The sequence below is a fragment of the Aegilops tauschii genome, unplaced genomic scaffold, assembly GCF_002575655.3.
Source record: "Aegilops tauschii subsp. strangulata cultivar AL8/78 unplaced genomic scaffold, Aet v6.0 ptg000809l_obj, whole genome shotgun sequence".
NCBI lineage: Eukaryota > Viridiplantae > Streptophyta > Magnoliopsida > Poales > Poaceae > Aegilops > Aegilops tauschii.
This window is the reverse complement of record NW_027333037.1, coordinates 1-21,232: the sequence shown is the minus strand read 5'-3', so window position 1 is coordinate 21,232 and position 21,232 is coordinate 1. Positions and strand designations below refer to the sequence as shown.

At 49.2% G+C, this 21,232-nt stretch overlaps 1 protein-coding gene and 1 pseudogene across 1 annotated transcript; both read left to right on the top strand.

The window, feature by feature from the left end:
- Positions 1-5,031: 5,031 nt before the first annotated feature.
- Positions 5,032-7,560, top strand: LOC141034563 (bisdemethoxycurcumin synthase-like). The gene is made up of 2 exons (XM_073506315.1): positions 5,032-6,450; positions 6,551-7,560. The coding sequence occupies exons 1-2, from the start codon at positions 6,258-6,260 to the stop codon at positions 7,558-7,560; spliced, it is 1,203 nt and encodes a 400-aa protein (XP_073362416.1). The 5' UTR covers positions 5,032-6,257.
- A 1,889-nt stretch (positions 7,561-9,449) lies between these two features.
- Positions 9,450-11,036, top strand: LOC141034562 (berberine bridge enzyme-like Cyn d 4; annotated as a pseudogene).
- The last annotated feature ends 10,196 nt before the right edge of the window (positions 11,037-21,232 follow it).

The window sequence follows — 21,232 nt, the reverse complement described above, 5'->3', positions numbered from 1 at the left end:
TTCACTTGAAACTTGTTTTCTTCAAACTCGTTCCTGCAGACCGGTTGCTTCAAGAGCTCATAGGTTGTTGGATTTCTTCCATGTGATACCTAAGTTCAACCAACAACAATGGAGATGAAAGTGCAGCCATGTGTTCACGATTGTGGTATGAACTTAAGTTAGCGTTCACCTGGCCATGTGTTCGCTTGATTCGGCTTAGTAATTATTTCCAACTAAATTGTGCACTTTTCTGAAATGTCGTGTATGATGTACCCATGTGCTCATCATGCTCCCTCCCTTGATGAAGAGTCGTCCTCGACTCTCTTTGATCTGCAAAAGATAAGTAGAAGGAAAGTAGATAATATACATGCAAAGAAATGATGCAATCCTCATTTGTAGCTTTCACCTTTGAATTGTGTTGCGCCTGATCATGTACTGGTTTGTCACAACTTGGAGTTTGTCTAGGGATGATCGCTGTTGTTTCAATGACCAAGATGTCCTCATCATCCCCCCTCTCTTGAAAAGGAGTCGTCCTCGACTCTACCTGGTCATAATACAAAATAAAGTAGGGCGATACCAAATCATAATGCAAAGGTTTCATGATATAGAGAATTTTCGTTTTCAACTCTGCTATCTTATGGACGATGACAACATGATGTTTTATTCGACTTAGGAGTTCCTTCCAGCAAACATTTCCATGGAGCACAAATTTATAACCAACCATAACCATATTCATATCAGCCTCGCTCTCTAGGAGAAAAGGCGTCCTCGACTTCATTTGGTCTACAAAATTATAGCATGAGGACAATACAAAATAACTAGGAAAAGAAAATAATGAATAATCATGTGCGACGTTCAGTTTTATTGGATCTCTTATAGTCTCTTCAAGATTAACATAATCAAATTGCTGGATGGATGATGTAACAAACAATTTTTCTCTAATCTTATCATGACATTGCTTTAAAAACTCATAAGTGCATACCTCTGGCTTCATCAAAATGGAAGATCCTTTTTGTTTTACCTCATTGTGTATTTGAATGCCTTTCTGAAAATCAATCTTCACACATGCACCTTGTGTAGTGGTACTCCATGTCCTCCATATTTGATCTTGGATCTCAATCTCCCATCGTTGCAAGAGAGCTGATAGGTATGCCTTTTGCACCTGCACATATTGCAAAGAAAGAGAATTTGGTGAAAGGTTACTTATTGAATGTTTCTCTCTCTTTTCATTTGGTGGACTACTAATTTCCCATGGTGGTGGATCACTCATCTTGCTATTCTCTTGTTGAAAAATTTCAACCTCACATTTACTGGACTCATATAACTCAGTTATCCTCTCACTCTTATTGTGTGATATATTGGGTTGTGGATCACTTATCTCTCTAATGAGGCGTGGAATGATCTCAATCTCACATTTTGTGGACTCACACAACTCATTAATCCTCTCTCCCTGAATGTGTGGTGTATTTAGGTGGAGATCTTGCATTTCTCTAATCTCATGATGAACAATCTGATCCTCACATTTTGTGGAGTCACTCAACTCATTTTTCTTTTCACTCTCAAGTGGTGGGATTTTTGAAAGTAGACACTCTTCCTCACTTTTGGTGGAGTCACTCAGCTTGCTTTTATTATCACTCTCAAGTTGTGGGATTTTGGATTGTGGAATCTCTTCCTCACATGGAATTTTTGGCACATGTTTCCTGGATGTTGGGACAGTGGTGGTGGTTGAGATGCCAACATTAGGAGTGAGCTTCTTAGGTGAACAGGGGCTATGAATCACCGGAGCCGCTCCATCAACCACGGCCATGCTTTGCGGTGGGTTGTTGTTGTGCCGATGGGTGCCACAACTTCTCCCTCGAGCATGACATCCTTGTTGCACTTCAGGTGCAACACTGTCACGCCCACGAGAAGAAACACCATGCTCTCGAGCACGTCCTTCTTTCTGTACTTCTTGAGTAGTAGTGACATGCCCACGAGCAGCAACATCATGCCCTCGAGCATGTCTTCTTTGCTGCACTTCATGAGCAACAGGGTATTGTCGGTGTCGAACCCCGTCACCACTTGCTCGAAGACGCTCGTCAAGCCTCCTTCGATATTCTTGAACAATGTTCCGTAATTCCAGAAACTCAGCACGTGTGACCGGGGCGTCCTTTTCCCCTTGATTTTTTCCATGAACACTCGATGCGAATCCTGCCATGTTAGTGGGGCTAAAAAGTGGAATAGGATATTTTTTGTGGAATCACACAACCTCACCTCTTACTCACCAAAGATCTTATGGGTTCACATCAGACTGTGCTTCTCCCGGATGTGTTAAAGAGATTGAAAGACAGGGATCAAAGAACTAGCTTCGGTTTTTGGTGGAGCTCGGTGGGGTAAACAAAAAGGGGCTTGTGCCAAAATCAAGTTGATGCAAACCAAGAAAAATATGTGGATGGATCTGCTGCACCTTTGCACCAAGATTGATAAACACAACACACAAGCTTCTGAAATTTTTCTATCAAGCTGAAACTTTTGGATCTTACACAACACTTTCTTTTTCTCTCTTGACTTTTTTTTGCCACTCTTTTTTTTCTCTTTGATTCTTTTGTTTTTCCACTCTTTTTTTCTCTCTTTTTCCAAAGCACAACAACCAAATCTGAAAGCAATTACGAAGATGAACTTGGTGCGGGTCTAAAAGATGAAGAACATGCAAGGTATGCAACAACAAGATCTCAGCACCAAGAAGGCTTGGATTTACTTTTGGTGGGGCGTTGGACTTTTAGGACAGAAAATATAGCATGAAAAACACTCGATCTAAAGGGATGATAGCAAGATAAAGTTGGATAACAGATCCTACCGTGTCAACGAAGGCTCTGATGCCAGATGATAGGTGGGAACCCGATGAACGATTTCACGCCCGAGGGTGGCCCGATCTTCACGTCTTAGGATCGAATCGGGAGGGATAACTAGCTGCAAGCAGCCGGGATAACTAGCTTTATACCTGCCAAGGTTGGATGCAACCCGTACGTTGGGGATGGCTGACCGAAGCTACAAGAACTACAATATAAACACACACACGCACACCCTACCCCTATGAACACTTTCGGTAGACTGAGGCAATGGGACTTGAGATTGATGAAGTCACCATAGAGTCGTTGTTATCAATGGGAACACTACCTTCCACTGAAAGAATATTCCGCCTTAACGAGAGACAGTTTTCAAACCTAGGGTTTGAACAATGGCGGGTTGGGATACAACCACCCTCCTAACCATCTAATCACAGGTTGGTTCTCGTTTGGATGAACTTTTTGAGAATTCTAACACTAGTAAAGAAGTGCTCGATACCAACTTCCTACCCCCAACCCGTTTTCCGGAAATGTTTACCATAGACCACATTTTATAAGCAGTTTCACTAAGAAAAAGACACTATCGTGGAACAAGCCATATACTACGACACATCTCTGGCGGACCGGACATAATATCCGAGCAATACCTTCATCTTAGTCAGTATGGCAAGATAAGCCGCTAGAGATGGGCCTCAATGAAACAACTATGCAGATTTGAATACATTTCTTGTGGTTCTTCAATATTGTCCGCCAGGGATGCAATATATTTCCAAGCCATGACGATTTAACACATCTAATGGGCATCCACCACCAATTGGTTGTTATTTGAATCGCATGAAGTGCAACACCAATATATCAGGCAGACCACTCTCCTGTCCCCCCGCCCCCCTCATGCACACACAAACCGAACTTTCGGCAAGGAACGCCAGAGGTGATGGCAGTGCTAGGTCATAGGACGGCGCCGAAGGTGATGTCCGCTCCGAAGTGGAGGAATGCACGAGAGGTTAAGGTAGCTTGGAACTGTGGATTGGCCTCTGCCGCCACTGTCTTTCTTTGAACAGTGCCTTGACCCATCCACCACACCTTGAAGCGTCCACAACCAGCTTCAATGCCTACCACGACCTGCGAAGAGGAGGCGGATATGGAATCTAGAAGCGTGGCTGACCCGTCGTGTCCCAACCTAATGGATGATGTGCCCAATGGCGGAGGTATATTCCCGGTCCTCCCCTCTATGCCATTTGTTTGTGATGTGGTAAGGTTACATTGCCAAGACTATCATGTGCTAGTCCACTATCCTCTGGCCGATCTATGCATGTATGCCCTAGCCAGTCGTCCACTATCCTCTTATAGGGAGGCGTCCCCCCCCCCCCCCCGCGTCGTCTCTCCTTCGAGGCGACCCGGGGGTAACCCTAGCCGCCACAGCCGCGCCCCCTCCTTCCTCTCCGCCGCCGCCTGAGGTGTGCTCCGGCGCGCGCGCTCGACACCGATGAAGGTGGCGGCTGGGATTCGGCGGCTGCTCGTCTCGGGCGGGGCCTCGGCTCGCGGGGCGGCGGCCCCGTCAGGTGAGGGTGGGGTGGCCCTGGCGGCGGGCCGCCCTGCCGGTGCGAGCGAGGCTCCCCCTCGGTCTCGCGGGTGACGAGGTGGTGGCGGTCGGAAGTTGCTGGTGTGCATCCCTCCCCACAGGTATGCCACTGATGAAGCCCATCCCCTCTGCCCCGATCTGCTCCTTCCTTCGCCAGATCTGGGTCCTGGTGGCGTAGGCCGCTGCTCCCGGTTGCTGGCTGCGCGGATCTCGTCGGGCGGGGTTGGATCCGGGGAAACCCCTGGCCGGCGCGGCGGTCACACCAAAGGCGACGCCTTGGGTGCCGTTGCCCTCCTTGGAGGCTGTGGTGTGGATCCTCCCCCCTCCTTCCGTCCCCTGCTAGGTGAAAGCCTAGGTCCCCTGCTTCGGGCCGCGACGACACGTCCGTGTCGTGTTCCTTCTTGGAGGCACCGTCCGGGGATTGCAGGGGCGGCGAGAGAGTTTGGTTGTGGATGTGATGGTGGCGGGAGACAGCTTGGATTGGGTTTCTTCATAGGTTGCTGGCTGGAGGGTCCCTGACGAGGTCGCCGGTGGGTCGATGCCCACGAGCCTGGGCAAGAGGGAGTCGGGTTCCCCTCTTCGGCGACAACGATATACCATTTGGTGGGAGCATTGTGCTCCGGCGAATCCAGCGCTGGCCTTTGATCTCCTTTTCGCTGCTTCCCTTGCTTCTGCGACTGTGGCCGGCAGCTCTAGCCCTTTGGTGCGGCTGAGACGCAGACGACGATGGTGATTGTTTGTAGTGTGCTCTGGGCTTGCGGTTTTGTTCTAGTTTCTTCTCCCTGCAGCTTGGAGGCCATACATTTGGGTTCTGGGGTGAACCGAGCTGCCGTCTGCCGGTACGGCATCCTTCGAGCCAGGATGAAGGGGTAGGGGCCCTTTGCAGAGGCAGTAACAGATGGTGGTCTGGTCCATGGCTGGCTCCGAGGGTGGCTGTGATCACGAAGCTTGCGCGGTGGTGCATTCCTCCCAAGACCCTAGCTTCGTTCTGTTGGTGTAGGTCGTCCAGTAGGGTGTTGGTAGCAGCGTGATGATGCCTTGTCTCACTCTGTTGCTGCCTTGAGTTGTTTTGCTTGAGTTCCTTGTATCCATCGCTCGGTTTCCTTTTCTTTGCGTTGTAAGCGGGTGTCCTTGTAATCCTGGCCGGTTGATGGCTTTGTTAATTCAAAGCCGGGCTCTTCTTGAGCCTTCGTTCAAAAAAACATGTAATTTCCATTTCTTTTGTGATAGAAATGTTTAGCTAAATCCGTTATGTATTTTCCATTTCTTTGAAACAAAACTGAAATGATGCTTCTCACAGCCTTTGCCAAACAATGAGTGTGATGATGAATATGATGTTGTGTGTATTTGATGAGTATCTGATGTGCATTTTGTATTGGGATTTGAGAAATCGCGTCCTTGCGGCGGTTTTGAGAAAATGATGGGCAAAGCAACTCCTAGTGGCAGTTTTCAGAAATTAACCAACTCAAATGAAATAACCAACTTGGAAAATATGCACTTGTCGTTTTTTAATTACAACTGACTCCCATGGGCATATCTGCTCTGCTCTGAACCGGCCTTATAAATACTTGCCACCTTGTTGTTCGTTCTTTCCTATCTCGTAGAGCAAACAATCTTGAAGCAGTTTTCTCCCTCTCGTCCATCTCAATAAGTGCCCGCTTCTTAATTAGGTATTTCCTCTGTTTTTGATTCCCATCTATATAGTAGAGCAAAGAAGCTTTTGTCTACCTCTCCCATTTTTTCTTCTCAAATGGGTCTAGCTAGTTCTAATTGATTTTATGAAAGAACATGTAATTGATGTTGTCGTATGTATAATGTATTGTACATAGTCCATATGCTCTCAATCATTTCTATTCCTAGGCTCCGAGGCCATGGGCAGCAACACCCTTACGTCGATGCACGAGATCCGGCGCTTGCAGCGTGCCGAGGGGCCTGCGGCCATCCTCGCCGTCGGCACCGCGAACCCGCCCAACTGCGTGTCCCAGGAGGAGTACCCGGACTACTACTTCCGCGTCACCAAGAGCGAGCACCTCACCGACCTCAAACAAAAGCTCAAGTCCTTCTGTAAGCAGAAGGAAATCATATATAGATGGAAATATAGTGCATATTAGCTACCCACCTAACGATGATTATGTGGTCCAAACTTGTTTCTTGCGATGATCAGGCCAGATGACCTCAACGGAGAAGCGCTACTTCCACCACACGGAGGAGCTGCTGGACGCCCACCCAGAATTCCTCCGCCGCGACAAGCCGTCCCTGGACGCCCGGCTGGACATCGCCGCTGCCGCTGCTCCAGAGCTCGCGGCGTCAGCCGCAGCCAAGGCCATAGCCGAGTGGGGCCGTCCGGCCACCGACATCACCCACCTCGTCGTCAGCACCAACTCCGGCGCGCACGCCCCGGGCGTCGACCTTCGCCTGGCCTCTCTCCTCGGCCTCCGCGCATCCGTTTGCCGGACGATGCTCAACCTCAACGGCTGCTCGGCCGGTGCGGCCTCGCTGCGCCTGGCCAAGGACCTGGCCGAGAACAACCGCGGCGCACGCGTCCTGGTGGCCTGCGTCGAGCTCACCGTCGTCGCCTTCCGCGGGCCCGAGGAGGCGTACCCACACAGGCTCATCAGCCAGGCGATCTTTGGTGACGGCGCAGGCGCGGTCATCGTCGGCGCTGACGCCGTGCGCTCCGTCGAGCGCCCGCTCTTCGAGATGGTGTCGGCCTCGCAGACCACGATACCAGCAACCGACGGCGTGCTCACCATGCAGCTCACGGAAGCCGGCCTCGACGGCGACATCTTCACCAGGGAGCTCACGCCTCTAGCCGCGCAGCACATCGAGCAGTGTCTCACGGACGCGTTCCAGCCGCTTGGAATAATGAGCGGCGGTGCCGAATGGAACGATCTGTTCTTTGTGGTGCACCCTGGCCTCCGTGGAATAATGGACCACATCGACGGGGCTCTCCGGCTGGATCCCGGGAAGCTGGTGGCGAGCCGGGCCGTGCTGAGAGAGTACGGCAACATGCTTGGCGCGACGCTGATCTTCGTGCTCGACGAGCAACGGCGGCGGATGGAGGAGGACGGCGAGACGGGTGAGTGGGGTGTGATGATGGGATTTGGACCAGGGTTTACGGTTGAGACCATGGTGCTGCATGCGGTGGCCATCGACCTGCACAACGAGAATTGACCCTCGACCGATTCATAACCTTGCTACTTTCTGTCATATATATAATTTGAAACAAATTAAAAATACGCAAGTACAATTGTAAGCATTCAGATCGTACAACTTGCTCGCTAGGGCATCACAGCATTCAGATCATTGGAGTTGCGTCGAATAATTTGTAGGAGTACAAGGTTATGGTTAATCTGAAACTTTTACCTTTTTTTTTAGAGCGAAGGCTCGAGACGAGCCTGACTTTGAATTAAGCCATCAACCTGCTAGAAATTAAAGCCACCATTACATCTCCCAACACCACACACAAAGAAAAGAAAACAACGACGACCGAAAGATACGCGGGAGCCGGGCACGCAGCTTACAGCACAACCCACACTACAAGCAACTAAACATGAAGAAAGAGAAGCACCGCTTGCATAGTGAGAAGCCCTTCCAAGTCCCACATGGACCGAAAAGAAGAACGCCAAGGGAAAAGCCAGCCAACTTGGCAGCGAACTCACCGAACGCCGGCCCTGAGAACCGAGAAGACACCACACCCTCTAAACCCTCGCCGAAGAGGGACCCTTCCCCCTCGTCCTGGCTCGAAGGGCGCCGCACCATCGAGCGAGGGATGTGTTCACCATAGAACGAGAAATGTGTGGTCTTGAGTTCACAGGAGCAGAGCAGATACACGCAACCCGTAGCGGGCAAACCTTGCCTGCCATGAAGAAGCACCCACCCGATGCCCGAAACAGGAAGGGGGTAACCTGCAGGGAGCGGTTCACAGATATTGAACATTTTTGTGATATGCGTTGAACAATATTTTAATACACATTAAACATTTTTATGATATACACTGAACAATTTTTGAATTCTGAAAACAATTTTTAAAAATTTAACAAAATTTGAGAACCATGAACAATCTTTGAAATTATGAACAAACTTTCAAATTTCAAACATTTTTTTGAAAACAAAAGGATAAAATTTTAGAAAAAGAGGATAAAAGAAATGAAAAGGAAATAAAGAAATAGAAAAAGAAAAGGAAAATAGAAAAGACCAGAAAACCGGCAAAAAGAAAAAATAACAGAAAAAAACGGTTGAGGGAACATGAAGGTTCCCAAAACCGGTTTCCGTGGCACTGCTTTAATGCTCTAAATGGTCCGGCCCATTTCGCGGTGCTCGCTTGCGCGCTTTAGCGAAAGCGTCGTGGCCAATTTTTTTGGGCGATTCTCCCAAAATAGCCCCCCTCCCCAGCTTGGCCCAGAATCGCCACTCCATTATTATTATTTTTACAATTCTATCTGGTTAAGGTCTAATTAGCTAGGATTGTAAAAATATATATAAAGTGATGATTCTGACATAAGCTGGGGAGGGGGACGATTCCAAAAGAACTGGCCAGTAGTTGGAGCTAGCGAGTTTCAAATAGATCTGGCAAAGAAAAGAAAAAAAAAGGAGTTCCAAATAGGGATTGCCGCCTTCCTGCTGCCAACAAGCCACGCAGCACACGGCCTACAAGGCCAGGGCCACGTCCAGTCGCGCTTTGCGTTCCATTTTCTCGATTTTCTTGTAACTGATGATGCTCGTTCTCCATTTGGCCTTTCTGTTAAAAGCCTATCTTTCAAACACATCCTGCTACTCCCTCCAATCCAAATTATACTAAAGCAGCGCCATTTAATTTGGATCCGAGGGAATACTATAGTTAAGAGTCATGTCGACAAATTTATATTTAACCAATTAATGATACACCTATTTCCAATTAAGGAGGTACTAATTACATTGGCGGTCTTATCTTTGGGGCACATTCATCTCCTACTTGATTTGGGGAGAAACTTCCATGCAAGTAATTAACCCTTCAAGATAAGGATGGTGCATGGCTATATAACGAGGTGAATTATAACAGAAGCACCGTGTGAGGGTACAAAGGGCGGCAGATCCATCTCCATCGAAATGGCAAAAATGGCGCTCTTTCTCACAGTTTGTTTCTTTGGCTTCTACGTGCCCGCCACCTCCCTGGCGTCGTCCTGCAACAACAATAACTTCCTCCGCTGCCTCTCGACGAACGTCCCCAGCCAGCTCGTGCAGACGCCGGGCACGACTACGAGGGCCTCTCGTACTGGTCGGGCAGCCCCAACGGCGAGGCATTCGCGGTGATCGACCTCGCCAACCTCCATGCCGTCCGCGTCGACCCACGCAAGGCCACCGCATGGGTCGACTCCGGGGCGGCGATTGGGGAGCTCTACTACCACGTAGCCGCGGCGGCGCCGGGGCTGGGCTTCCCGGCCAGCGTGTGCCCTTCCGTGGGCGTGGGGGGCATCTTCAGCGGCGGCGGCATAGGCCTGATGATGCGCAAGTACGGCCTCTCCGCCGACAACGTTCTTGACGCCACCATGGTCGACGCCCATGGGAATCTGCTGGCGAACAAGAAGGCCATGGGGGACGACCTCTTCTGGGCCATCCGCGGCGGGGGCGGCGGGAATTTCGGCATCGTGCTGTCGTGGAAGGTGAGGCTCGTGCCGGTCCCACCAAAGGTGACCTTCTTCAAAGTTGCCAAGACCATGGACCAGGGCGCGGTCCACGCGGTGACCAAATGGCAAACGCTCGCGCCGGCGCTTCCCGACAACCTCAGCGTGCGTGTTGTCATACAAAATCGTCAGGCCAACTTCGAAGGCCTGTACCTAGGCAAGTGCAACGCGGTGGTGGCGACGATGCGCAACCGGTTCCCGAAGCTCGGCGTGACGCGCGCCGACTGCAAGGAGATGAGCTGGCTGCAGTACACGGCGTACATATACTTCGGCGACGCCGTCAACAGCATGCCGCTGGAGGCGCTCCTCCTCAACCGGTCCACGACCCTAGGCCCCTTCGTTAAGAACAAGTCCGACTACGTCAAGAAAGCTCTCACCAAGGAGACGTGGGAGAAGATCTTCCTCTGGCCCAACGGTGCTGCCACGGGGCAGCTCATCCTGGAGCCGCACGGCGGAAGGATGAGCCGCATCGCCGCCGACGACACCCCGTTCCCTCACCGGAGCAGCGTGCTCTACAACATCCAGTACATGGAGCTCTGGAATGACAAAGGGGCTGGATGCAACGCTACGCCGAACTGGATCGGGAGCCTGTACGACTTCATGGCACCGTTCGTGAGCAACAACCCGAGGGGCGCGTACGTGAACTACCGAGACCTCGACATTGGTGTGAACAATGTTGTTGGCGGGGTGACGAGCTACAAAAGTGGCAAGGTGTGGGGTGAGAGGTATTTCGGCCCCGCAAACTTTAGGAGACTCGCGGAAATCAAGAGCAAGACGTGGACGCGGCCGACTACTTCGGGAACGAGCAGAGCGTGCCGCCACTTGCCTTGAACTAGTGTCAAGTAGGAAGCGATCGTAACTCGCTAAACTATTCAAACAAGAGATAGTAATAGGAGCCTAGCCAAGATCACCAAGGTCAGACGCCAAGAGCAGTAGCCACACCAGCAGCAGGGTGAGGGCATCAAGAAACCAGCATCGACAACCAACATCTCCTCACCTACTCCCGCAGAACATGCCAAGATCGACAAGCCACTCGCTTCTACCTTCGAAGAAGACCACTATCCTCTCGCCCTGGCTCGAAGGGCGCCGAACCGTCGGAAGGTAGAGTGCTCACCATAGAGCCGAATGGACAATGCCGCCTGGCAGCTCGGGCATGAGGGAGCAGAGCACCACCTCCGCTGGGATCCCACGACTTCACCACCACCTAGGCAGCCACCCAACTAGACACAAGCTGAAGAGCGCCTACAAAAGATGAAGACCGCGCGAGAAGACGAAGAACATTGAACAACTCGCCGCCACACTGCCCTCAACAAGCAGAAAAGCACCATCTACACCTCCACAAACCCCAGACGACGCCTCCAGGAAGGGAACGACGTCGACACGTCGCCTCCGCCCACAGGGGGAACTAGGACTTTCGCCCCGTGCAGGAGCGTGGAAGAAGGATGCAGAAGGGGATCTCGACGAGGCCTCCAAGAAGGGGACCGACTCCAAGAAAATGGAGACGGCCTCGCCGTGGCCACCAAAGGCCAAGGGTTTCCCCCTGTCCCACACTCCACTCCCAACCACCAGAACCCGAGAGCACGGGCCGTCGCGACAAAGCCGCCATGGCCAGATCAGGTCGGTGGGTGCATCCACGAGCGGAGGGCATCGATCTTCACCAGACAGAGCACGCCCGCCACAACCTCGTCGCCCGCACGACCGAAGTTGCGGTACAGCACTCGCGACCGCCGCTCGCCGTAGAGCCGGCGCCGCCCGAACAGCCCGGGGCCGCCGCCCCGGCATCCACCCACCACGAGCATCTCCACCAACACAGGGAGCAGCCCCAGCACCATGCCAGAACGACGGACCAGACGACCACGATATCCACCGGGGAAGAGGGCCTACGGCGCTCAAACACCCCAGATCCAGCCGGGGGGCAACCCCAACAACCGGAGCAGGGGCAGCACGCCCAGGCCGAGCAGAGGGGCCACATTTGACCATACTGTAACTCCTAGTAATTCGGATGAGCTAAAAAGGTTATTAATATGGGTCTTTTTTTTCAATAGTTTGTATTGCTTATCACATGTGTCATGTGGTAACATGGGTCAATCTATGGCTTAGATGACTGAGAACTAAGAAACTCTCGGTCGACATGTTGGCCGTTCGATCATAGCCAATATTCCAGTTCGTTCCAACGGTGGGAGTGGGACCAGCGAGTTCTGATTATTACTGGGCTATTTCTGCAGGCCGTGTCTGCGTGGGAGAACAATGAGAACTAATTCCACACCAAGAAAATCCCTAAAAAAAAAAAATCCACACCAAGAAACGGGACCAGCTCCGGCGTGCGGCTGTGCCTCTTCTCTTCAATGGCGTCTTGAGACAATCGCGGGAGGCGGCAGCAAGTTGGTGGGATGACACATGCTGTGTAATGCCCCGGATGCAACGACGCTTGGAAAAGCGCCGAGACCATGCCAAGGCCAAGCGTGCAGCAGCACAACAAGAAGAAAAGGAGAGGACATTGAAAGAGTTAACTGATGAAACTAAAGAAAATGTGTTACCCGACGAAACTGAAGAAAGTGCAGGCAACACTTGTGCGGGGAAGGTCACTGAACCCAAGAGAAAGATTTTTTTTTTTTTGCTCATTTAGTGATACTTCTATTTTTTTGCTCATAAACCCAAGAGAAAGATGGCGGGCCCGCAAGTGAGTGAAACCACTTGGCCCGTCCAAGCGATATGCCGGCAAGGATATCAGTTTGCGGGTTAAATTATGAAACAACGATATCATTTTGTTGGTCCTTTGCGGATCAGATTATGGAACAACTGATTCCATAATTTATTTGCTTGCTCGCTTTACAGATCATCATCTCTGTCAAGAGAGCAAGCAAATAAATTATGAATATTTTGTGGTTCAAGATGTTTGGTGGACAGATAGGGTCTCACTTACCTCTGTTACCGGCATAAGAGGAGACCCAAGACAGATGCAACAAGGCGGCATGCTTGTTATCCTTTATACCTAAATAGTTCATTCAGAATAATTATTTGTCTTAACATACAAAGCCACCTCATCATACATGCTTCTCTTGTTTGCTGCAAACAGTACGACCAATTGACTAAACATCATCTAATTCAGCCCGTAACACCTCATACAACCCACCAAACACATATCCATCTTGGCCAGTCCCATAACACAAGCAACCAAACACACATCATAGTTTACCACTAAATTAGCCCAGCGCAGGCCACACTCAGCCAACATACTAGATGCGATGCAGTCAAATGTGACCCGGGTAACCAAACACGCCCTTAGAGCAACTCTAGCCGATCCCCTAAGATTTCAGTCAGGTGGAGGTCGAGTATATTTATGAGTCCGCGAAGCCGAGGAGTAATTTTTACTCCGCTAATGGTCCGCAAGGCGGTCCGGGCGTGTTTTCTCCTGCAAACCAGAGACAAACATGGAGGGGGGGGGGGCTTTGCGGGCTTCCGGACCGCTGGCACGCCTGCTTCTGACCACCCTGGCCCACCCAAACACCCTCCCTCACACACGCGCTTTTCCCGCACGAAACGGTCAGCACCAATCCAGAGTGTCAGTGCCCGCATTCCAGCCAGAGCGGATGCGACCGCTCACTAGCGCCGACATTGAAGCGGCATGCCGGCCAAGAGTGCACCGCCCACGTCGCTTCCCGATGCACGACGAGTCGGCGCCACCCTCGCCGGTGCATTGCACCATGACCATCGGCGAGGCCCGTGCCCATTACATCGACATGGTACAGGAGGAGCAGTTCCGGGGGGTGCAGGCCGACGCTACCTACAACCACAAACTCCGCCATGAGCACTTGCGGGCGAAGGAGCAGCATGCCGGCGGCAAGGCGATCGTGCCGGACGCGGATGCGGACCACGGAGGTGGCGTCCGCCTACACGAAGAGCGACAAGGCGGCGAACCCGGTGTTCGGTGACCCAGGTACACATTCTTCCTACAATTGTCCAAATATATACTATCAATATCATCCAAACAGTGCGTGCATGCGCGGTATCCCTTGTTTGTCTGTCCTGAAAGGTTACTGAGAGCAGGCCAATCATTGATGGTCACGAATAGCAACGCCTTTAGGTCAAATTCTTCCCCCATGTGCTCATCCCACGCACGTACCCCTTTTCCATTCCACAGTTGTAAGAGTTTTTCAACTAATGGCCTTAGGTACACATCAATGTCGTTGCCGGGTTGCTTAGGGCCTTGGATGAGCACTAGCATCATAATGAACTTCCGCTTCATGCACAACTAAGGAGGAAGGTTATACAAACATAGAGTCACAGGCCAGGTGCTATGGTTGCTGCTCTGCTCCCCAAAAGGATTAATGCCATCTGCGCTTAGACCAAACCATATGTTCCTTGCGTCATCTGCAAACTCCTTCCCGTACTTTCTCTCGATTTTTCTCCACTGCAACCCGTCAGCGGGTACTCTCAACTTTCCGTCTTTCTTACGGTCTTCTCTGTGCCATCGCATCGCCTTGGCATGCTCTTTGTTTTGGAACAAACGTTTCAACCGTGGTATTATAGGAGCATACCACATCACCTTGGCAGGAATCTTCTTCCTGGGGCGCTCGCCCTCGACATCACCAGGGTCATCGCGGCTGATCTTATAGCGCAATGCACCGCATACCGGGCAAGCATTCAAATCCTCGTACTCACCGCGGTAGAGGATGCAGTCATTAGGGCATGCATGTATCTTCTGCACCTCTAACCCTAGAGGGCAGACAGCCTTGTTTGCTTCGTACGTACTCTCGGGCAATTCGTTATCTCTTTCTATCCTACCATTTCATGATTTTTTTTTCTTTATATTGGGCCAGTGATTCTTGGTTGTTTTGCGTACATACAAATAATCTATCGATTACAAACATAGAAAAAAGGTTGTTGGTCTAGTTGGTTATTGGCTAGAATGACCAAACATTAATTCCACGCTAAAGCCTTTATAGGGACGTAAAAGTCGGAAGGAACATACAGTTCGGCTCTAAGCCTAAAAATGAAATTTGTCGGCTAACTTTAGCGAGTCTTAATAATAATAAAATGAACTATGCACCGAACGTTTCGGTGTACCATCGTCGCTGAGAGGTTTGCTGGGACTATGTCTCTCTCTTGCTCCTTTTCAAGGCATCGTACATGTCTCCCTCTCTCACTTTCCAAGTTTCCATATTTGTGGCCACGGGAGAGAGGTACCCCGTGTGATATCGTACAACAGATGTGACAACCTTGTACGTGCTCTCAACGACCACAAATCAACTCTCGATCACGCGGCTATGGTTTCTTTGAATCTTCTCTCTCTCTCTCTCTCTCTCTCTCTCTCCATCTGAAAATATGACATTCTGGTACGACCTCCTGACAACCACAACTTAAGGCATGATCGAGCGAGCGTGGTTGCTTTGATTCTTCTTCACAGAGAATCTTTCTGCAGTACACGGTCATATGTAGCCAAGCTATTTAAGACTGGCCAATGACCATGACTGATAGACACTCACGGGTTCACAGCTAGAAGATGAGCCAAGGTTGGTCACGAGTCCCAGTCGAGTTGCCCTGGAGACATGTACAAATGTGTATTTGATACATTAAGAAGTGTTGATATTTTGCTGGCCAATCTAATAGACGTTGTATTAGTAGTTCCTGATTCAATCGCGCAGCCATGGAAAATAGATAGTTGTGAGATTTTGACACACTTAATTTTCACACTACTCCTTTCAGCCCCATAAGAGAAGTTGTCATTCTTGATATTAAGACGGTATCCCGAGGTAAACTTTAACAGCTAATTTTGATCGTATATTTTGGAGGTACATTTTGATATACAGACGTGCATACGATTTGTAAATATATAATCTGCATTTTAGGAAGATACCGGAGTCATATAAAACTGTAATTAAAACAAAACGCGAATTTGGCTCACTTTAAAACTCAGTTTGAGTTAGCTCAAACCAGCCTAAAATGATCAAAGCTCGAACTTGTACTCGAGCTGCTTAAAAAAAATCTACATCATAGCATTTTCTGATGTTCTAAAAAAACTAACCACACGCTACACCTGTCATGACATCAGGAAAAGTTTCATAGGTTTCAGACAACATTATTTTTGAATTTTATTTTTATTAATAATTACAACTAAGTTGTGAGTTTCAATTTTGACATATAATTATACTTGAAAGTAGCAACAATAATTTCATCACACATAAATACCTTAATTATGATTTTATTCCAACCTTTCAAAATTAGTTTTAAATGTATAATTGCAATTAAATTTTAATTATATCTAGTTAAATACAAATTTATCAATAAAGTGTCAAAAACATATAGCAAATAATGGAACCTACAATGTTCAAATCATTTTCCATACAATACCAATGTCACAAAACAATAACATAATAAAATCTAAAAACATGAAATTAAACAAAATACCTACATGTTTGAGTAGTGGCCGGCAAAGGATGGTGCTTGCCACTGGTATACCTCCCACCACTGCTGATCTAACTACTAGTGGCGGGCAAGTGTATGGTATTCGCGACTGGTATTGTTGGCGCATGGCTAACCTATGTCTAGAAAACCAGTGGCAGGCAGTAATTTTCGCTCTCCACAGATAACTTAATTCCAGTGGCGAGCATCTTTTTGCACTCCCCACTGGTCTCTAGAAAAGATAACTGTGGCAGGAATCTTTTTGCACCCAGCCTGCCCACCACTAATGCGACCCTACCTATAAGGAGTTTACTAGTGGTGGGTAAGACCGAGGGGCTTACGTGTGGTAGGGCTGTGGTTGCCTTCCCTTTGACAGAGCTTGAGCGATTTAATAGGCTATAGGCCTAAAGGCTTTGTCGGAAGGGATTTGGGTTATCAGGACGGTGTTGACCGGCCCAAATAGAATATTATCTCTATTTTTTCCAAAATTCGCTGTGGCTCCAGTCCAAGGTATTCCAACATTGCTTTCAAGAAATCATAGCTTCGCTTTTGTTTGAGTTGGAAACCATTTTGAACATTCCAACATTGCATGAAACAATGATATGCAAGTGCTATGCTTCGATTAACATCATAATTTGGAGAAGTGGTTATTTTACACGGCAAGTGGTTTTAGCTATGGGAATCATCTCTTTATATCTCCCATAATGCCCTTTTTATACTAGTCTAATCCTATTGATGGAGTACTAGGGTTTTACCTAAATGGAGGTGGCGATGATGATGCCGATAACTATGAGGACCTTTGATAAAGTGCCTACTATGAAATGGTAGACTTCACAAAGCTCGGTGACGGGAAATGGCAAGCCATTTCTAGTGCCTCATATCTTCCTTATATAGATGTTCAATCATGCGAATTAGTGCTTGTGGCAGCAGACGTAGAACCAGTGGTCATCGTTCCTTCTTACCACATATGAAAATTATCTATTTCATGAGTATATTATGGAGATATGATAATCTTTCCATATTCAGGCCTATCTATAATGAAATACAAAATAAATATCAGATTTACGCATCTTGCAATGAATTACCCATTCGTAGAAAACTTAAAGGGATAATCCTAGTATATCGAGAGATCGCTCCTGAGAAATGAAAACAGAACAGCCTAAAAAAAGGATCGCCCAGCCCCCGAGTCGCCCCTACCTGGCCGCTCGTGGGTAGCCCACCAGCGGCGCTCCTAGGCCGAGCACCTCTCACTCTCATCTCACCGCTGCCTGAGGAGCCCATCGGCGAAGCCTGTGCAGAGTCCAGGGAGGCGGCGGCGGAGCATCTTGCTGGGAGGGTAGGCATGCAGATCTCGGCCATCAGGGAGCAGCATCGTATCCTCCTTCCCTTGTCGTGTGATTGCTCCTATGATGGCCAGGCATGCCTACCTGAGGCTGCGCCGCTTGGGGCGCGTGTGGAACACGAGAGTGCTGCTAATTCACGCCGGTGGATGCAAAGGCGGACGCTCGCGGAGGCGCGGCTGGGCCTCATGCATGAGTGGAGGTCACTGTCAGGGAGGCCCATCACGGATCTACTGGGCGGCAGCATGTGGACTCCGATAGCGTGCTGGTCTCGGACGGCGGCCCCTGGTTTTCACTGTCCCGGAAAACCAGATCATACCTCCGCGTTGTCTCCGTGAGGTGGCTGGGGCAGTCACACAAGGCAGCATCACCGCCTCCCCATCCTCCCGCTTCAGGCACCAGAAAACATTGTCGAGCAATGATCGCTGGTGGCTGCGCCAGGGGAATTTCTCTGGGGACTTGGGGATCGATCAATCCAACAAGGCATGGTGTCGTGTTGATGTCGTCGGTGTTCCCGAGGCATTGACCAACGGATTGGTACGGCCATCGAAAGATCTTTGTGAGGGTCTCTCCCTTTAGATCCAGTGGTTGACTTCTGCACTGAGATGCAAACTATGGACGACGGCTTGATGCATAGGGATGGTTGTGCAGCGGCAGTGGTCACACATTCAGCTGGGGTCGCGAAATAGTGGTGGTGACAACACATGAGTGATGTCGATGGTGGTGTTACTCGAGCACCCGACTCGAGCTCCGGGGTGAAAGCCTAGGTTAAAACCAATTTGGTTATGGTTATACCTAGCAATGATGATGTTTTTACGTCGTTACCTTGTAAGGCATTGGTAGGATATGCTCAGACCGGCACTTCAGGGTGAAAAGTCGTAGTCGCCATATTCGAAGTCCAAGAGTTGAGAGCCTCGAAGCTGACCAAGCCGACACAGAAGCACTAGAACGTGGCACACTGTGGCTGCTACCTAAGAAAGCAAACAAGCCAGCCTCCCAAGGCCTGCACAAACTCTCGAAGCTTCCAAGTGATGCTGCATAAGCCGCTGCCACGACACGGACGGAGCCCGAGGACAAAATGACAACAGTACTGCTGCCGCCGCCGCCTCCACAGCAAGACCAGGCCCAACATCCACTTGTCCTTTAGCACTGAAGCCCGGTGAGCCGTCGTTGAGGTGGAGCAAGGATTGGGAGAACATTATTTTCATTTGCGTCGAGATTGTTCCCTTCCATGGAACCGCCTTAGACGCAAGCCCACATCCTATTTCCACACCGGACAACCAGATCCGGGGTTCCCGCTCCCCCACCCTTCCGCCGCCGGAGCGCCCGGGGAGTGGAGTTTAATTAGATAACATAAGAGAGACAACAACTCCCGCATCTACATTCAAAACTGCACAGGCGAGGTGTCTTAGAAAAAAAATCTTCTTAATGATTCAAAATTGGCAAGTGCATATGAATCTGGAACGGAAAGTGCATGGATGAACTCATGGGCATATGAACCCACTTTGGAAAACCCATTTCTAATTGCCCACAAAAAATTAAAAAAGTTTCACGCATACATCTTCACATATATACTTATAATAAGACTTCTCCCATGTCCTCAAGAAAAAAAAGTAAATACTCACAAACATATTCATGTTCAAGAACAGATGGGTACTGTATATGATTAAGGATTCGAACATATAATCTTCCATCAAGTAAACCAACTAGCATCAACTAGAAGATGTAATCAACGCTACTAGTAACCCACAGGTACCAATCTGAGATGAATGGTGGCAATGTTGCGCATAAAAATAGAGGGCGCGGCACATTGATCATAGAAGACCTTGGCATTGCGATTTCTCCAAACATTCTAGAGAATGACAATGTAGACCATGGAAAGCTGCGTTTCTGTGTGTGGTGCTAAGACTTAACCATCTAGAGTCCAAAAAACATTAGTTCTAATCCCAACTAACAAAACATCTTGTCATCTATTTTAGTTATCCACTAAAAGCACAATTCGAAGGAGAATCAGAGAGATATGGAACAAATATTAACAAAATCCTAAAATATCATGCCAATGATGTCATGGATCATTTCCTTATTAATGGATCATTTCATCCACACTAGATGAACCCATTGCGTACAAGGCGTAAAACAAAATGCAACCAAGAAGGGAGGCTAACTATATGAAATATAATCGAAAGAAATGCTCGTTGCACCAACAGGGCAAAATCAAATACAATTGACAAACCGAAAATTTGCTTAATATTCATGGGCCTTAGCTAAACAAAATGAAGAAAGAGTTGAAGGAAATCATCAGCTTGGGATGTGACGGTGGGGTGGGGGTGGAAATCGTATATATCAGTAAAGACCTACTCAGATGCACAATTACCTTTCAAAATGGTTTGGATTCCAAATATGCCACAAAACATTTGCACCTGCTATACATACACCACCATCTTGAGTTGATCAGATGTTGACTATTTAAATGTAAGCCTTGTCAGATTATTTTGTATCATATTAACCATTCTCGTTGGGAGGTTCTTGACCTCCTCGGGCTTGACCAAAGGTTGGCCCTGGACATATTTCCGTTTTATTTCCTCCTCTCTAAGCGGAGACATGGGCTCGAGCTCAAGGAGTTGTCCAACAGTGATCTTGAGCATTCCAGCCTGCATTATATGCTCCTCGGTTATTACCAGATTGTCCAGCTGGGGAACGGTTTGCCCACAATAATATTGGGCGCGCGTAATTTCATGTGTTGTTGGCACAACAAGCGGGGGGATCGATTGCGCCGCCTGTTCTCCCAGCTGGGGAACGGTTTTCCCGCATTTTTTGACAGCTGCTTGTTGGCTCGAGCTCGAGCTCGCTTCTTTCTGTAGTCATGCTCGATGTGCCTTCCTGATTTGGCGCTCATAGTCTGAGTCAACAGGCTTGGGAGCTGGTTTTCTTGCCATATGAATAAAGTGGTCAATAACTTTTTCAGGCACTTTCTCCCTTGGCGGCGGAGCCGGTTTCGGTCCAAAATGGGCATCCACTTGGGCCCGCACTATGGCTTCGTTTTGCTCCTCGGTCATGTCGTAAGGCCTCTGAGGAAGAGGAGCGAGGCTTGGACCATATTTATATCGCTTGTCTGCGCCTGTACCTCCTGTACTACCTCGACTCGTACCGTTACGCACCATAGTTGCGGCTTGTCTCTTCTGCGATTGTTGAGGCGGCAGAGACGGCTGACGTGGCTGAGTTGGAGCAGGAGTCTGCTCACGCATTGGTGGACTTGGAGGAGCGGGAGTCTCCTGATACGGTGGCGGACTTCGAGGAGGAGTCGGCTCACGCGTTCGTGGACTTGGAGGAGTGAGAGTCTGCTGACACAGTGGCGGACTTCGAGGAGGAGTCGGCTCACGCGTTCGTGGACTTGGAGGAGCGGGAGTCTGCTGACTCGGTGGCGGACTTCGAGGAGGAGTC

Coding starts and splice junctions, on each gene's coding strand:
- LOC141034563 (XM_073506315.1), top strand. CDS start 6,258: ATGGGCAGCAACACCCTTACGTCGATGCACGAGATCCGGCGCTTGCAG. Junction 6,451..6,550: donor ACAAAAGCTCAAGTCCTTCT/GTAAGCAGAAGG, acceptor TGCGATGATCAG/GCCAGATGACCTCAACGGAG.